Source organism: Diorhabda carinulata, chromosome X, assembly GCF_026250575.1.
Source record: "Diorhabda carinulata isolate Delta chromosome X, icDioCari1.1, whole genome shotgun sequence".
Lineage (NCBI taxonomy): Eukaryota > Metazoa > Arthropoda > Insecta > Coleoptera > Chrysomelidae > Diorhabda > Diorhabda carinulata.
Genome location: NC_079472.1, coordinates 34,001,093 through 34,017,727, shown reverse-complemented (window position 1 = coordinate 34,017,727; position 16,635 = coordinate 34,001,093). Strand labels below are relative to the sequence as shown.

The 16,635-nt window shown below is 31.2% G+C and overlaps 1 protein-coding gene across 1 annotated transcript in view; it reads right to left on the bottom strand.

Moving 5' to 3' along the window:
• The window catches only part of LOC130900844 (proto-oncogene tyrosine-protein kinase receptor Ret), a 73,254-nt gene that overhangs the window by 7,905 nt on the left and 48,714 nt on the right, over positions 1 to 16,635 (bottom strand). Inside the window, exons 5-13 of the mRNA XM_057811751.1 lie at positions 15,404 to 15,563; positions 13,406 to 13,506; positions 13,242 to 13,330; positions 12,793 to 12,966; positions 12,377 to 12,580; positions 12,139 to 12,296; positions 11,670 to 11,915; positions 7,109 to 7,383; positions 5,338 to 5,452 (exon numbers count right to left, since the gene is read on the bottom strand). Coding sequence (XP_057667734.1) covers positions 5,338 to 5,452; positions 7,109 to 7,383; positions 11,670 to 11,915; positions 12,139 to 12,296; positions 12,377 to 12,580; positions 12,793 to 12,966; positions 13,242 to 13,330; positions 13,406 to 13,506; positions 15,404 to 15,563 — 1,522 coding nt within the window. The remainder of the gene's footprint in view (positions 1 to 5,337; positions 5,453 to 7,108; positions 7,384 to 11,669; positions 11,916 to 12,138; positions 12,297 to 12,376; positions 12,581 to 12,792; positions 12,967 to 13,241; positions 13,331 to 13,405; positions 13,507 to 15,403; positions 15,564 to 16,635) is intronic.

Genomic DNA, 16,635 nt, shown 5'->3' with positions numbered 1-16,635 from the left:
GTCATACTGGTGTCGAGATAACTTCGCGTCCACAAAAACCGCTAAAGTGTCTTCACCTGACATACGAGGCGACTTCTCAAATGCTTTTTTCTGTAACGACTCGCACGTTTCGGAGATGTGTTGATAATATCATCTAACACTTTTGAAGCCTGCGTTTGTCCAGTAGCTTTTAACTCTGAACTGTTTTGTTTTTAGACGTTTCGTTCGGAATTGGAATATCTGAGCGACCTTTTTGTATCAAGCCACTCAGCATTATTTTTGAGCAACCTTTTTTCTAGCCTGTGCGCTTTCAACCAGTCCTATTTAAACTGTGATTTGAAATATGATGAAGTTTATGTTAAGCGCTTCCCTCTCACATTTCGCTCGCTTCATTATTTCATCTTCTAAATAATCAAATTTTTCATTAGTTTCGTTTTTATTTGAAATTCTGAGAATGTTAAAAATGTGCAAAAAAACTAAACAATTTTGAAAAGCTAAAATAATAGCAATTATAAAAAAAATATTTGAAAGCTTTAACTATATTGGAACCCAACCAAAAGCTTACATTTATTTTGGAAAATGTTGAAATGATATTGTTTTATTTTGTATTTTGTTGTAAATAATATTAACTAAATACATAATATAATATAATTTTATTAAAATGTTGTTACATACGAAGGTTTCATGTTGAAATTCAAACAGAAACTATGAAAATATAGCTTTAAATCCACTCAAAAAAAATTCAAATCTACAACAGTACACGTAGACTACCGGTAGAAAACTGACTTAAGTACGTGGATGGTTAGTAAACGCTTGGGATTAATGATAACATTTACTTTGTTATAATGAAGGAGATATTGGTTTTCCCAAAAATTATGAAAAGTATTCTTAATTGTTATATTTAACAGAAGTTTCTCGTAAGATTGTCAATAAAGGCTCAAATTAAACTAGATAGATGAAATCTTGTTTTGGTAATTTTGTTGTTTCCAAATATTTTTGCTGAACTTTTTTCACGTTTTTTTCTCTCTGTAGGAGAGTCTCATTTCTTTTAATAAAAAGTCAATTCCTTTATATGCTGGCATAACTTGAGAAGCGCTAGATATATTTAATCGTCTTAAAAAACATAATGACTATAATCCACACGTACCCAACAATTGTTGCTGGATGACAACCTTCAATACAGCTAGAGAAAAGAAGAAAATCATAATTTTTGTTATTATAACTTATAATAACAAAATAACATAATAAAGTACGATACGCGATCTAAAATATGTATTGACATGGACAGATCCACATGCTCCCAAATCTAATCAACATATGTTTACTCGTCTTGAAGTAGTATTAAACAAGTTCAATTTGTTTCTGAAAGAACTTTCTGTTCATTACTTAAACTTGACATTGCTGGAACGAAATTTCCATAATGCGCAGTATTTTGTTTTATTTTTCTTCTTCGCGTGTCATTACCATTATCGATAGTTGCCTCCCATGTTAGCTATCATATTAACAATCGTCGCTTCATTTTCTGCTGCGCGCAATAACAGAGATGTTGATTCTTCAAACCATTGACAAATATTTATTAATCACGATGTTTACTCTGACCGATGATGATTCTCCTACACAAATTATAATTTTCGGTTTTCGAAAATTATTTTTAAAAATTTATTTTACACAAAATTACAATAAGTTGAATGAATATAATTAATCTCACAAGCGAATTAAGTATAAACATTGCCAAGTTGTTTTGTATTTGTATTTATAATAAAATAAATGCTGATGAAGTGTTTACGATATTTAATACAATTGCATTATATAAAAATGTTCTTCAAGAATTTTCTTCATGTAACTCCTCCATCCCTAAGAATGAAAAATGACGGAGGTATTTTTCATGTCTTGTTGTCTTCTTTCTTCTAATTCGATGGTTCCTTTCTTCGTCACCTGAATCTAGAGTTCCAAAAAGCCATTTATCTATTTTGCCTACTGCATTTATTAGTCCTCTTTGTAATCTTAAATGCGGATAAATATTTTCTGATTTTTTGTGTTTGTAATTGTTATGTCTTCTGTCTTTGTCGTCTTGTGAAGTAGTAGTAATATTAATACTGTTGTCAGCTCCATTATTAGCTATCTGAAGTCCCGAAGTTCCTCGTTGAACACGTAGATCTAGTGCTGCTGTACAAGTACGTAGTATCACGACCGCACTAATCCGAATGACTGCGCCAATTATAATTTTCGGTTTTCGAAAATTATCTTTAAAAACTTTATTTTACACAAAATTAAATGTATACAATTAAGCTCAAAAGCGAACTAACTAATATCCATTGAATGAACTATATATTCAAGAGCGATACATATATTCATTGCCAAGTTGTTTACAATAATTCATATTTATAATAAAATAAATGCTGATGAAGTGTTTACGATATTTAATACAATTGCGTTATATAAAAATGTCCCTCAAGAATTTTCTTCATGTAACTCACATTATTTTTTTTGCAATACCAAGTCAAGAACATCGTACTTAAGAGTTTTATTCATACGGTGCTTGATCTATATCGATCGATCTTATGGCGATGAGCTCATATCTTCATAGTTCCCAAAAGTTTGAAAGAAAGAGATTTTCTGTGGGTGTCCATACATCTGCCCCATTGAATTCACATAAAAGACAACATCGTTTTATCATCATACGCAGATCGAAGTTAAGATCATAGCTGCAAAGGAGTTTCATGAAACTTGCTTTCGCTTTGGCTATTGTTGTCCGTATCTCCACCTAATTTTTCTGCTTGAGCTTTACGTTTTTTACCGTGATTTTTTTTTTGTATTAAGCTTTAATTCGTGATTCTATCAAACTATAATAAGATAGTCTATGAGCCTCTGTAATTCTTTGAACTAAATGGCAAATGAAAGATATATTGATGATAATTATTCCAACAAAATGGAATTATCCTACTTTCCTTCTTATTTCAACCTCAGGGGACATTTGGTTTCTACGCAAGCGGTCTGACACCAATAGATATTAGCAATTAAGAATATATATTCATTATTTCCCTAGAATACTAATGTACGTCTCCGCTACGTATACTTCAGTGGAAAATCGGTTGCCGCCATGTTGTTTCCGTAGTTTCGCTTTTCCTCCTCCAATGTAAGGTTCTAGTGGTTAGTTAGCTACATGTTCCCTTCAAGTAAAGAGTGTTATTGTGCCAAATTTAATATTCTCTACAATGAATAAGGTAAGTCACTACGTCTTTTGTACGTACATTAGTTTGAGTACAGCACCAAATATATGGTAGATACTATTCCATATCTTGGAAAAGACAGTGAAACTATTAGAGGGAATGTCCCTGGCTATTATGTGGAAAAGTTAGTCGAGACCATCAAGTCCTCCAATAGAAACTTGGCTATGGACAACTGGTTCATGAGCATCCCACTGGCTCAAAAGCTGTTTAATGAATATAAACTAACGGTTATTGTAACCATCAGAAAAAACAAAAGGGAACTACCGGAGGAATTTGTAGACATGAAGTTTGAAAAAAGGGGTGTTAATTCTTCCTTCTTTCTAAGCCATGACAATGTAACAATCGTTTCTTATCAGCCAAAAGCAAATAAGTTGGTCACCTTGATATCTAAAATGCATCATGGAGCTTCTCTTAGAGAAACTTCTTGTAAACCTGAAATGATTCATACTTACAATGAAACAAAGGGTGCAGTTGACACATTTGACCAAATGTGTCAAAATATGAATTGCGGAAGGAAGACGAGACGATGGCCGTTATGTACTTTTTTTAACATGGTGAATATTGCGTGCATCAATTCGTATGTTATCTACGCTCATAACTTTTACAGACAAAACAACAATAATGAGAAACCTTTGACAAGGGTTGAATTCATGCTACAACTGCACGAGCTGCTAGCGAAACCTTGGCAGCTACTAAGATTAACAATTCCAACAATTTCAAATGAGCTGAGATTGGTTATCAGACAAACTTTAAAATTAGACGATTGCTCTATAGAGCAACAGGTGGAAGAAACGAAAAATATTGGAAAAAGATCATACTGTTCTATATGCAACTATAGTAAAAGGAGGATGACTAAAACCTATTGTGGCACCTGCAATAAGCCAATATGCGGTGAACATACTCATAAAATATGTCATCAGTGTACAAACGAAGGAAAGTGAATCTCCAACTGTTTTATTCAACCAATTCAATTAAATTGTTTGTACAATTTTCATATTTTATAATGTTGCTGTTTCATTTTTTTGAATAAAAATTGTATCTTATATGTTGTTTAAATAAAAATGTGTTGGTTTATAAAAGATTGGCCTTTTTATTTCACCTTAAATGAAAAAAAATCTTATATACGTCACTAATACGTACATTAGTTTTGTACGCTTACTCAGGGAACGTTAGTATTCTAGGGATATATAGGTGACTGGTTCAGAATTTCTAGCATTTTATGTATTATTCTATCAGACGTACATATTCCTACATCTTTGAATCGGCATTTGAGTTGTGAAGGACTAGGAGTTGTAGTTATATTAACTTCCAATATATCAAGTTATTAGAATCAGGACATCATATAACATGTGCTATCGGTAGAACGTATCAAATTAATAATGTCAATTGAACACATTCTAACGTCGACGGAAAATGAGATGATTTACGACAATAATGAATCTAATGTCTAAATAAATTTTAGCCATTACGATGATGTTTATAACCGAATATCATGAAACTCGCTATCACTTGGATTATAATATAATAATATTATTATACCTTATGAAGTTTTTTAAGGACGTGAAAATTATTCATTTTGGGGACGCTAGATATCACAACTCAAATTTTTTAATCACATGTTCTTAATGGTTAGAAGAAGAATAACAAAAGCTGAACACCCCAGACATTGTGGCTAACGTATTAGTCGCTAAATTTAATGAAAAGCTTCTCGACAATCACTTCCACTACCACAAATTTCATGGATTTTATCGTTTAATGTTACCAAAAAAGGTTAGCTGCCACACATTTCGACTATCTATCTAATTAGTTATTAGAAAGATTTATGTGAAGACAAAAGTAGACTTAACATCGACAATATCTATAATATACAGATTACCAATATTAAAACCCTAAAATCTATTAATTAAAAGCAAAGGAATGCAGTCAACAGAGAGAGAGAGGTATCAAATAGACCATGTAGTCAGGTACATATATAATCAACAGATAGGGAAGATATTCAGAGCGTTATTGACGAATTTTTTTCCTACACTTTGCTTACTACTTTCGCTTGTAATTATTACATTCTGTTTCGATTTAACATTTGTTTCTAATAATTTTTTATTGATATACATTTTTTTTAAATACAAACCTGGTCTTCCGGCGATATTCAATGCTTTTGCTCTCAGAACTTTGCCGAATTCTCCTTCTCCCAAAGTCTGCTCGATGATAAGCTGCGATCTGGGAAATTCCCATTTGGGATCCGGCTACAAATAACAAATTATATTAGTTACTGCTTATACATCACAGTGTCTAATAACGTCGTTATCGTTAAGTATTAAATTACGCTTAGTTAATGACAAGAAATATAAACCTAACGAGATGTGAGAGATATTCAAATACTAAATTTTGTTGTTTTGTGGTTATAATAATGATTAGGATATAGAGTTTAATCAATATTAACACATATTACAGGCTTTCTATACTACCTAAGTAATAGTTAATAGCACTAATAATGTTTTCAAATCAATTATAGATAAAATGATGCAGGTACAGTCCCCCACTGCACAATCCATTTTTTTTAGTAATCTGGAGGTTCTTCAATAAAAATATATTTGATTTATTAAAGTTGAATGTTGCTCCTTACATAAAAAAATCAAAATACTGAACTACTTTTGGTGGGCTATAAAGTTTAGCAACTTGAAACTGCCATACAAAAAAAATATTGTCTGAAATGGACAACGTAGACTGGACTTTTGATAGAACTACATAGAAAGAAATCAGACGAAGATAAATTTTTTAAATTAATAAACTCTTGTTGGATGTATGACACGTTGCATCATATTGCTGCATCCTTATTATATTTCTGTAACATTAAAAATTATGTAATTTTGGTTGAAAAAAATCTCATGGCATTTTCACATATTTCGCAGAGGTTTTAGAAGTATATAAAGGTCCTTGGAATTTTAATTTACGGTTTTTGTAGAACAGTTTACACAGAACGCGAGATGTTATACCATGAAACGATCTATTATGTCTAGAAGATAAACCAGAAGCGAGGAACTGGACCGGTTACATAATTAAAAATGATATGTCCCAGTATGTTTGGAACAACAGGAATGGAGTCACACTGTTTACTCCTAAGGGAATCTAACAACTTGGTCAACTATTTCTGTCAAAGAAGAAATTGAAAAACAAATCGAGAATTTTTTCGGTAAAGATCTTCATCCAAAATCTCAACATTTTGAACAATCATTTCATTACATTTCTAAACTATACATTATGTATTTATATTAACTAAAATGTTTTCAAGAAACAGTTTCTTATCCGACCAATCAATTTGTACATTGTTGCAAGCAATTTGAATCTTTGAAGTGACTTTGTGATGATCTATAAATGAAAAATAAGTCTTACCCTTCGGTAGGGAAAGAAAAGAATTTTTAAATATAATGGTCAATTTATTCTATGTATTAAATGGACAAGCGTAAATTCCAATCGGAGATTGTAATCAATTATTATAAACCTAACAGTACCAATGGATCACATGACACTATATACTTTTCTGGAATTTTATTAGCAGAATACGAATTTTCTCAAAATTACCAGAAAAGAATGTTATATCGAAGTACAGGCAAAAATAAACCACCTCCTTAAGCTAAAGAATACCTAAATCATATCTCTTAGCTATTTAGCTATAATTCTGCAATTATTTTTGTCGATTATTTTAAAACGGACAGTAATCCTGGGAAATAACTTATTTCATTAAAGTTCATCTCAATGTTCTAATGAAACTCAAGGTAAAATGTGATTTAAATGGTTGAAAATCAACATCGATATCTTATATGATTTTTCTCTGAATTTATTTATATATAAATCAAGTTCTAAATGTTGTTTCATCCACCATAAACAAATTATGTACTTACCGAATACTTATTCATAACGGTATTTATAAACGTCGTATCGTTAGTTATTGTAGTTAATTGAAAATTGAACGCTAAGGGTTGTCCTGCGTCATTTCTTGTTCCAGAAAGGGAAAGAGGAGCTGTCAATTCCTGGCTATCTTTTTCATTCAAGTGTCGTGTTGACTTCCTAGTTTTCCTCACACGCCAACAAACTATTATCAAGATTGTTGAGCATATGAAGAATAACGAACCTGCTACTATACCGGCTATGCATGTAAAACCACATTTGGGGTTCACTAAAAATAATAAAAAGAATATGGCTGTTGAGCAACACGTATTACAAGTGAATGTTATAGTGCAATAGAACTTTATAGTTTTTATCAATACTTTCATACATTATAGTTTATTAAACTAATTATTGACCTAAGTATTAAACGTTAATGTTGATTTATCCACTATAATCATTCAACCCAGTGATATAATTATTTATTTATTTACAAAAGTAACAGTACATTACATTACAAAGTGGTACAAATCACAAAGTAATCAGACAGAGGAAAACGAGTTTCCTGTTTTCTGCGCCAGTCAATAATATTGTGTAGTTTGCTTTAAAAATAAAATTTGTTATCATTACCAAAAAATTAATAGGACGAAGACGCAGCGACAAAATACATTTATTCAGTTTGATACAGACTCAGAAAGATTCAATTACATTACATTACATTACGCTACTAAGAAAGATTTATAGTCCAGGCGAGATAGCCCAAAAATCATCATTTTGCGTAGTTTTCCACGATCAGTATGAAACTTTGTATTTAGGTGGTGGATAGCGTGTACAATGACATATCTTTATCCGTGGTCTGAGAAATTTTTTTGTCATTGTCAAAAGCACCGATATATGTCGAATTTTAAGGAAATTTCTCATTTTTTGCTTATAACTTCATTGCTAGTGGCTTTACCAAAAAAAAGTTAAATTCTTTTTTTTTTGTCATTAAAAGACCTACAAAAGTAGACGTCACGCGTTGAAAAATATTAATTTGTTAAAGAGATACAGTAAAACACAATAATAATTATTATTTTTATATAAACAATGATAAAGTAGCTTAATAATTGTCATTGGTTCTTGTAATTGTGCAAAAATACTCTGAACTATCAATAAATGACGTGTGCAAAAGCTGGAGATTGTACGTTTAATGGTTCATGAGTTATGGCCTTATAAACAAATTAACAGCAATAACAAATAACTTGGTCTGTGCGTTGAATGTGGTTGTGCTGATTTTTTTATGAGTAGATTTCATTATTTTATGTAGGAAGTCGACGTTCATTTAAAAAAAAATTGAATTTTGCAATCAAGGGAATTTATTTTTGAAATCCCCTCTAAGGGGATTTCAAAAATGAAATCTCGTGCGGATTCGTCTTTTTTCATAATTTTTTTTGACGTAGATCGTAAGTGCATAAAAATAGCTTTCATTTAAAAAAAAAATTGAGTTTCGTTGGAAAACCACGGAGATACAGACCGGGAAAGTGAAAAATTAACTGTACAACAAATTTAGCGAGTTGACGAAAAAAAAATACCACATAATTTGTTATTTACAGTATTGTCTTTACATGAAAAATCACGTATCTCGTGGAAATTTCTCCCTGCAAAAAAAATTAACAAATGTCAGCGGAGCGCTCGGTTTGCCTTGATCGCGCGCGGTGGGGATAGCGGATTCAAGCGAGAAAAAAAGTGGTTTCGAGCGTTCAAATTCGACCGCGCATCTTTAGCCGTACTTTTCTCGGGAACTAATTGCTATAAAGGGATGATTTTTTTTTTAATTTGATACCTCGCCTCGAGAGGAATCGATTGGCATAGCTAAAAAATACTCAATACACAACCACATTCAACGCACAGACCAAGTTATTTGTTATTGCTGTTAATTTGTTTATAAGGCCATAACTCATGAACCATTAAACGTACAATCTCCAGCTTTTGCACACGTCATTTATTGATAGTTCAGAGTATTTTTGCACAATTACAAGAACCAATGACAATTATTAAGCTACTTTATCATTGTTTATATAAAAATAATAATTATTATTGTGTTTTACTGTATCTCTTTAACAAATTAATATTTTTCAACGCGTGACGTCTACTTTTGTAGTTCTTTTAATGACAAAAAAAAAGAATTTAACTTTTTTTTGGTAAAGCCACTAGCAATGAAATTATAAGCAAAAAATGAGAAATTTCCTTAAAATTCGACATATATCGGTGCTTTTGACAATGACAAAAAAATTTTTCAGACCACGGATAAAGATATGTCATTGTACACACTTTCCACCATCTAAATACAAAGTTTCATACTGATCGTGGAAAACTAAGCGATTTTTCCTAAATTGCCTGGACTATTAATCAAATTGTGGGTTTAAAAAGATTTTTCTCGCGAACATAAAATAATTTGAAGCTTTGCGCATTGATAAAAATATGAGAAGTGACTGTTTTTTGATTTGATTTGATGTTACCACACAAACTAAATGAGATTTTAATATTTCAATATTTTCAACTTTTTCAGTCCCCAATCAAGTAATATTCCAAGAAATTGTTTCGTTCTAGATAATGATAGGCAATAATTGAGGTTTCTTTTTACTTTGATAACAAAACTTTAGAGCATTTAATTTCATTTGTAATATAATATTACTGGTATAACCAGTAATTATTCCTAAACTATATAATTGAATCAATCAACTGCCGTTTGGGTGTTGGATGATAGCATGTAACCTGTCATTCGGCTTGGTACGTTTTTCTTTAAATATATTGAATATTCCTCTTTCCACTTATTGTGGTTTAGTAGTCACTTCTATTTTAACCATAACGTTCAAGTTTTCGAAAAAATTAATTTTTTCTCGTGCTCCCACTCTATTCGAAAAATTCAATAAAATCTCCGTGTCTATCGTGAAATGTCCTCTATCTATCTAAACTCTACCTACAACTGAAGTTCAAAATTAAAGTAAATTCAGTAAATTTGTAGAGGTACCATTCTTCATATTTACTTTTCTACAGCTACTATCAAAGAGCCAATTGGTATAACGTCACCACATGAAAAGCAACTTCAACTCATTTGAGGGCTGCAACCATCCCGGCCTTCCATAGATAAGTCCCAGTTTTTATCTTATATATAGAATATATAGAAATCTAAGTTGATTTTAATTTTATAACTGCTTTTTATTTTGGATATTAATTGTTCCCAGCCGGGAACGTAACGTTATTTGGTCTTAAATCTAAATTTTATTATCGAGAGGATTTTCTACGTACCTCTCGGCCACGAACGTAAACTTCCCTATCCCCCAAAACGAATATATAGTCTCCTGCCCTACCAAAAGTGTGGCTGAAGTTCAATGACAAGTGCAGTCATCAGAATTTGGTAATTTGTTTCGTTATAAAAATGGACATCAATCCAATACAATTTATCCCAACTATTTGGTCATAATATCCACTTTTTTAAAGTTTTTGGAAAATAAAATTTCTTTACAACTAGTATGCGAAATACTTGGGAATGCCTTTTGTTTATGTTAAAAATTATCGCGTAATTGCACACGTGTGCCAATAAATTGAATGGTACAATTGTCATTCTGAAGAATTAGATCAAATCCAAGCACACTGCCCGACAAAAATCAATCCAAAATAAGATAAAGGTAATATACTATGAAAATAGAAGAATTAATAGTAAAATGTATTTTCTACCCATTGCTAACAGATGATTATGCCAAATAGCTTGTAACGTATCATCTAAAAACAAAATTGTTGCCTATATGAGGTCTAGCTATTTAATAACGAGACTGCGCGCCTAGAGGACGCCCTAGACGGGTGAGGTAAAAAACTACTATTATAGTATTTGTGCAGTAGCGGTGTGAAACGAACGTGTTTTCTTATCGTGCCGAAAACCATCTCTAATTAAATTTAAAAAAACTCCAACTGAGTGCTATAAATTGTTGCCATAGGCCCATGGGAACAATTTTCTATCTCGTGCGCGTGTTTTTGACTGGTGTAAGCGCATTAGTGAGGGCCGACAGAGCACTGAAGATGACCAGCGCTTAGGTCGTCATGTGACTGTTTTAACTCCGGAAACAGTGACCAAAATCAATTAAATTGTGCGTGCAGATCGTCGAATGAGCATCTGGATGATTGCCGAGGTTGTAAAGGTCGATAAAAAAATGGTTAGGAAATTTTTACACGAGGAATTACACATGACAAAAGTTTGTGCGAAGTTGGTGGCAAAAAACTGACGCCTGACCAAAAGCTCTTGCGTCAACGGGATTTCCTTGAAAGGTTAGAAAGGTTAGAAATCATCTGCTTTGAAAGGGATCCGATATGAGTCGATGGAAGCGCAAAAAACGGGAAAGCTCCTAAAGGCACTCACCAAAGAAGACTTCTAGCACCGCTTCGATCAATGGAAAAAATGTATGGAGAGGTGTGTGGCGAGGGGAGGGGAGTATATTGAAGAAGAGCATTAGAATTTAGAATAATTTTTATGATAAAATTTTTTTTTCGTAACCAATCTCCTGTATTAAAACTTCAATAATCACTTTGAATGAAGTAACTCACCTATTGCAGACAGTGTAATATTCTGTTTGATACTATTTGTATGAACAGAATCGGAACTTTTAATATGTTTCTGTTTCTGTTTGTCCCTCTCGATTTTATTTCCTTTCTCATCTGTTCGATGTTGTTTACGATTGTATTTACCCGGAAGATGCACACTACACGAAAGTGTACTGCAGTATACAATTCCTGCTGCTTCGTCCACACCACGTCCACTTTTGCCTAAACGAAGCGGAATTGTAACAGTTCCTGAAATGATATTTCTGTTAAAATTCACAACTCTTCTGTCTTAAAGCTTCTTTTCTGATTTTTTGGTAGATTAAACACCCAACTTGGAACGAAAGCCAATTTTTTCCTGACATATATTTTTTAGGCATAAAATATCGGAATTTCACGCTTTAAAGATAAAGTCAAATTTTAGTCAAATGAAGTTTAGCAAACAAATTTGAAACATTCATAGGTTGATACTAACCTACACAATCCTGCGGGCATATCATGGACCTCAATTGTTCTAATGAATCGCATATGCCATCAGGACAAGTTTTTATATCTGGAGTACATGTTGAATACAGATGACTTTTTTCGGTGGGCACCTCGTCACCTCTCCACATACAACGTTCTGGGGCTTTCCTAAAAAAATTCCCATTAGAATACGATGAACGGGAAACTATAGAATTTCAAATAGTGCTTTTGGAAATTCAAATATTTACCTTGTTTCGACGCTAGCATATCCGCCAGTACCCAATGCACATGAATCTGATCGAAGACAGTCCTCAATATTATCAATTTCAGAGCAATATGTCCAATTATTGAAGTGATTCATACCGGTACAAGTTTGATTGGGCTCATTAATTATTCGTATCGTAATCTCATCCTGTTCTTGCTTGTTTCCGTTTATCCAAGAAATATTTAAACTGAAATTTTCGAAAATACAAAACTTAAATAATCAAAAAAGTGAGTAAAACCACGTGTTTATGGAAATATTTTAGAGAAATTCTTATATGAAAATAATTATTTTTTATTCGACTTTGAAACATCTGTCAATATTTGTATTAGAATGTAAATATTTTTGAGATAGTTACCAAAGTATACTCTTTTTGATATATATTTCTGAACAATTACATACCTTATTGATTGCGTTTTCACTTGTCTTAATTTAGAAAAATCATTCACATAAACGATTCCTTCAGTTTTCGTCACGTTAAAGATACCCCTGAATTTCGAATCAACTTTAAAGGTGAAATTTGTACAATTATGTATAACTGTTGGTTGACTTACTCTTGCTAATGGTGCGGCAGTTCTAAAACAGAAAGTAAAAATGTTTCATTGATTAAAAAAATACTTTATATGGAAGAAAATAATAATCAATCTACTTTCAGCCTGATTTTTATCTTTTTTATTGCCTTTATTGTTTACCATTATAAAATTTTCCATTTTTAGTGAAAAATCGATTTAAATTTTTATATTCCAATTCAGTTAAGCAACCCTTTTTTTCGTAATTGATGGCGGCTTGGAGTTACATCCTCCCAACAATCTATAACCATTATCAAGCTACGTATAATAAAAATTAATTACCTGAAAATTTTCGCTTGGCTTGGATACAATTTAAGCAATGTTAGTGACTGCGGTTTGTTTTTGAAAACAAAGTCAATCGGAAATTCAGCCTGTAAAAAATTCAAATAAAAAATTTTGCCAATACTTTATTTTACACAGTCCTAGAAATAAATTGTTATACTCACTGTAGATTTTATCTTTTTATTCTTCAACGAAGTATCATTCAAAACTACCTTAAATGAATACCTAGACGAACTGAAAGTTATATTTTCTTCCAGCTGTAGCCCTGAAAAAAATTGAATAACTCTGAATAAATTCACGATGTAGATTCCAGGCTGCTATAAAAATTTGTGGTATAACCATATTTTACACATATATATATAATTAAATTTACGAAAATTTCAGTTAATGTAATCATATACGGTCAAACGTATCCATTTTAATTAAAAAACTAAATTACATCCAGATTTTTCTATATGAGTTATGTGAGTTCATATATATCATATACATATATTCATGTACATATATATATATATACCATCAACTTGATATGATTTTTGGGAGTGTCAAAAATATTTTGAACATAAACTCCAGTGTATTTACAAAAGTCAGAAGTAACCACGAAATTTTAGATTAATAAATTTTGTGGGATCAAAATTATGGGACAACGTGTACAACATTAATTCTACATATGTTGTGAAATATCCAAAATACAAAAGTTTTCATGTAAATGCCATGAAATATATATAAACGTATATTAAGATAAATTGACCATGAGAACCGAATTTCGAACAACATGAAAACAAGATTCTTTATATAAATTGTAGGACTTCCAGTAATACAATATGTTCCACGTATATGTCAGAAAACAGAAATTGTGTGATTGAATATGAAATTTTAGAATTTACATATTTTCCTTGAATACATTCTCTATGAGAACCAAATTTCAGGTTATTCTGTAAAGAAAATTCTTTATATAAATTATGGGACATCCTTTATACATATAACTTTTACATATATAGCTGCACAATTTTTCAATTATTGATTATTTCATAGAAAATTTATATATCTCAAAATTATATTATGTTTAATAAATTTTAAGTGAATGCCACCATACGTATGAAAAGTTGTAATTAACTACGAACGAATAGTAAATTCTCATAGGACCAAAATTATGCGACAATTTGTATAATAGTATCATATCATGTGACACGTAAGTACCAAAAGATTTTCAAATTCATTTGAATAAATAAAAAATCTTTACGTTAATACATTTTTTATAGGGTCAAAATGTGAGGCTATCTGTTAACAATAACAACTCATAGTGTTATACCGCTTGATTCACAAAAATTTTGAATTAACTACAAAATATTTTGACAGTTAATTTTTATTTTTTCATGTAAATATTTTTGCAGCAACATTATCTCCAACTATATCCAAGATCCATTATATATCCCTTAGAAACAATCCAGATTTCTCAGTGTAACTAGAATCTTGATTTCACCAGAATGGGGAAGGTGATAAATCGCTTCAATCTCAAAATAATTTCTTCTAATTACCTCCTACGCTTAAACTGGGACACCAACAAGGCATTATTGTCAGCTTAAGTAAACTGAACAACCTCAAGATATTCACTCCCTTTCTATTGTATTTTCCCTGGCGGTTAATAATCCGTTTCATGAATGAATACGTTAACCTTGACGTAGTTCGAAATTAACTTGAAGACTCCTTTGCAATGGCTCACGTTGAATGGTCGTAGTTTGACCTATTTATTTTGTATTAGAACAGTCATTTGAAGCCAGCTGTTCTGGAGTAACATTTTCGTGATTGATGGATTATTAGCTGATTAAGTGATTCTAAATATTGCGAAAATTGGAACAGAATAACAGAGAAAAGGTTGAGATGATAAAGATGAACGATAAGAAGCTCACTAGAGATAAATCATCTCAACTTGACTTTTTATTGTAGTTTTTGCAAAATATATCACGAGAAGTAGGAATAAGCTTTTGTTTTATTGTTAAATAAGGAAACTATTTAATGAAAAACTTAACGGATGAAATGTTACACTCTATATAAACTCAAGATTTAGTAAATCCCAATTTTAAATATGCCAGTTGACTTTTTTACACATTTTATGGTCATTACTTATCGTAATAATAATTAATAATAAATCAAAAACTCACTACAATGTATATACGTATTTTGTGGAGTGAACTCTTCTTTTTGACAAATTGGGGTGATGAATTGTTTACCATTTCCGTGCTCTATGCGTGCTTCATAGTTATTCACATTTTCTGGATCATCATCCATAAATATTAAACGACCATCATCAATTATTTCACCCTACAACAAAAGAATCACAGAAATATGAGACTAAATTTCTATTCAATTGTAATTTGGTTATCAAAAAGTATTAATACATCTTTCTTTATATAAAGAAAAAGATATCCATAATTTTCCTCCACTGAATGGTTTTCAGTACAAACAGAAATCTTCTTTTCCAGAAAATGCTTTTCTTTGTATTCCTGGAAATTATTCAATCAAAATCGAAAGTGAAATAGAAATTTATTTTGTTCTTATCTCAAAGTTGCTGTATACTTTTCAATTATTACACATTTCATTCTTTTTAATTCGAAAAGACAATCACCGGAAACAAATAACAATGACACAATATTCAGTTCCAAATATTTATTCTTATAATGTAAAAGTATTTGTAGCTAGTTGATAACTAGAGAATCAAATTCAATAACTCATTATCAATCGTCAAATTGAAACTTTGATATGCTGCATACAAATTCAAATTCAAATTCGATAGATACCAAAATCGATGTCAGATTTCCCAAAATTATTCACATTGAATCAAAATACAATAAAATATATGATAATATTATATATTTTTAGTTTGAATGAAGAAAACAATAGCAAGTAACTCGAAAGGTTTTATTTTCTTGTGTTAATAAAATTAATAAAATAGCAATAATATTATGAAATTACCAAATTACTGGCTACCAAATCTACATTGGATTATGTCTACTATCATTATGTCTACTATCAGGTTCCACGTAAATAAAGATGCAATTTTCCCTAATTGACATCTTCTCATTTGTGGTGATACAAATGGTGTCTTGCTCTACTCCCTTTTTGCTGGTTTAATCCATCGAACTGTCCTTCTTAATCCTCTAGCATCTGATGCTCTTTCGACAGCTTCATGTGGAACATTGTCAAAGGCGTATTATATGTCCGAAACTACACATACTACGTTTTTTTTTGTTCGTTAGAGCATTATAAAATTCCGTTACTTTTTAGTAGCTTTTACTATCACAGCCACAGTGTATCAAACTTACAAGGCTTAGAAAAATCTCTGGTGGAGAAATACCTGTAGAATTCAGTTTGAAAATGTTAGGCTTCATAATTC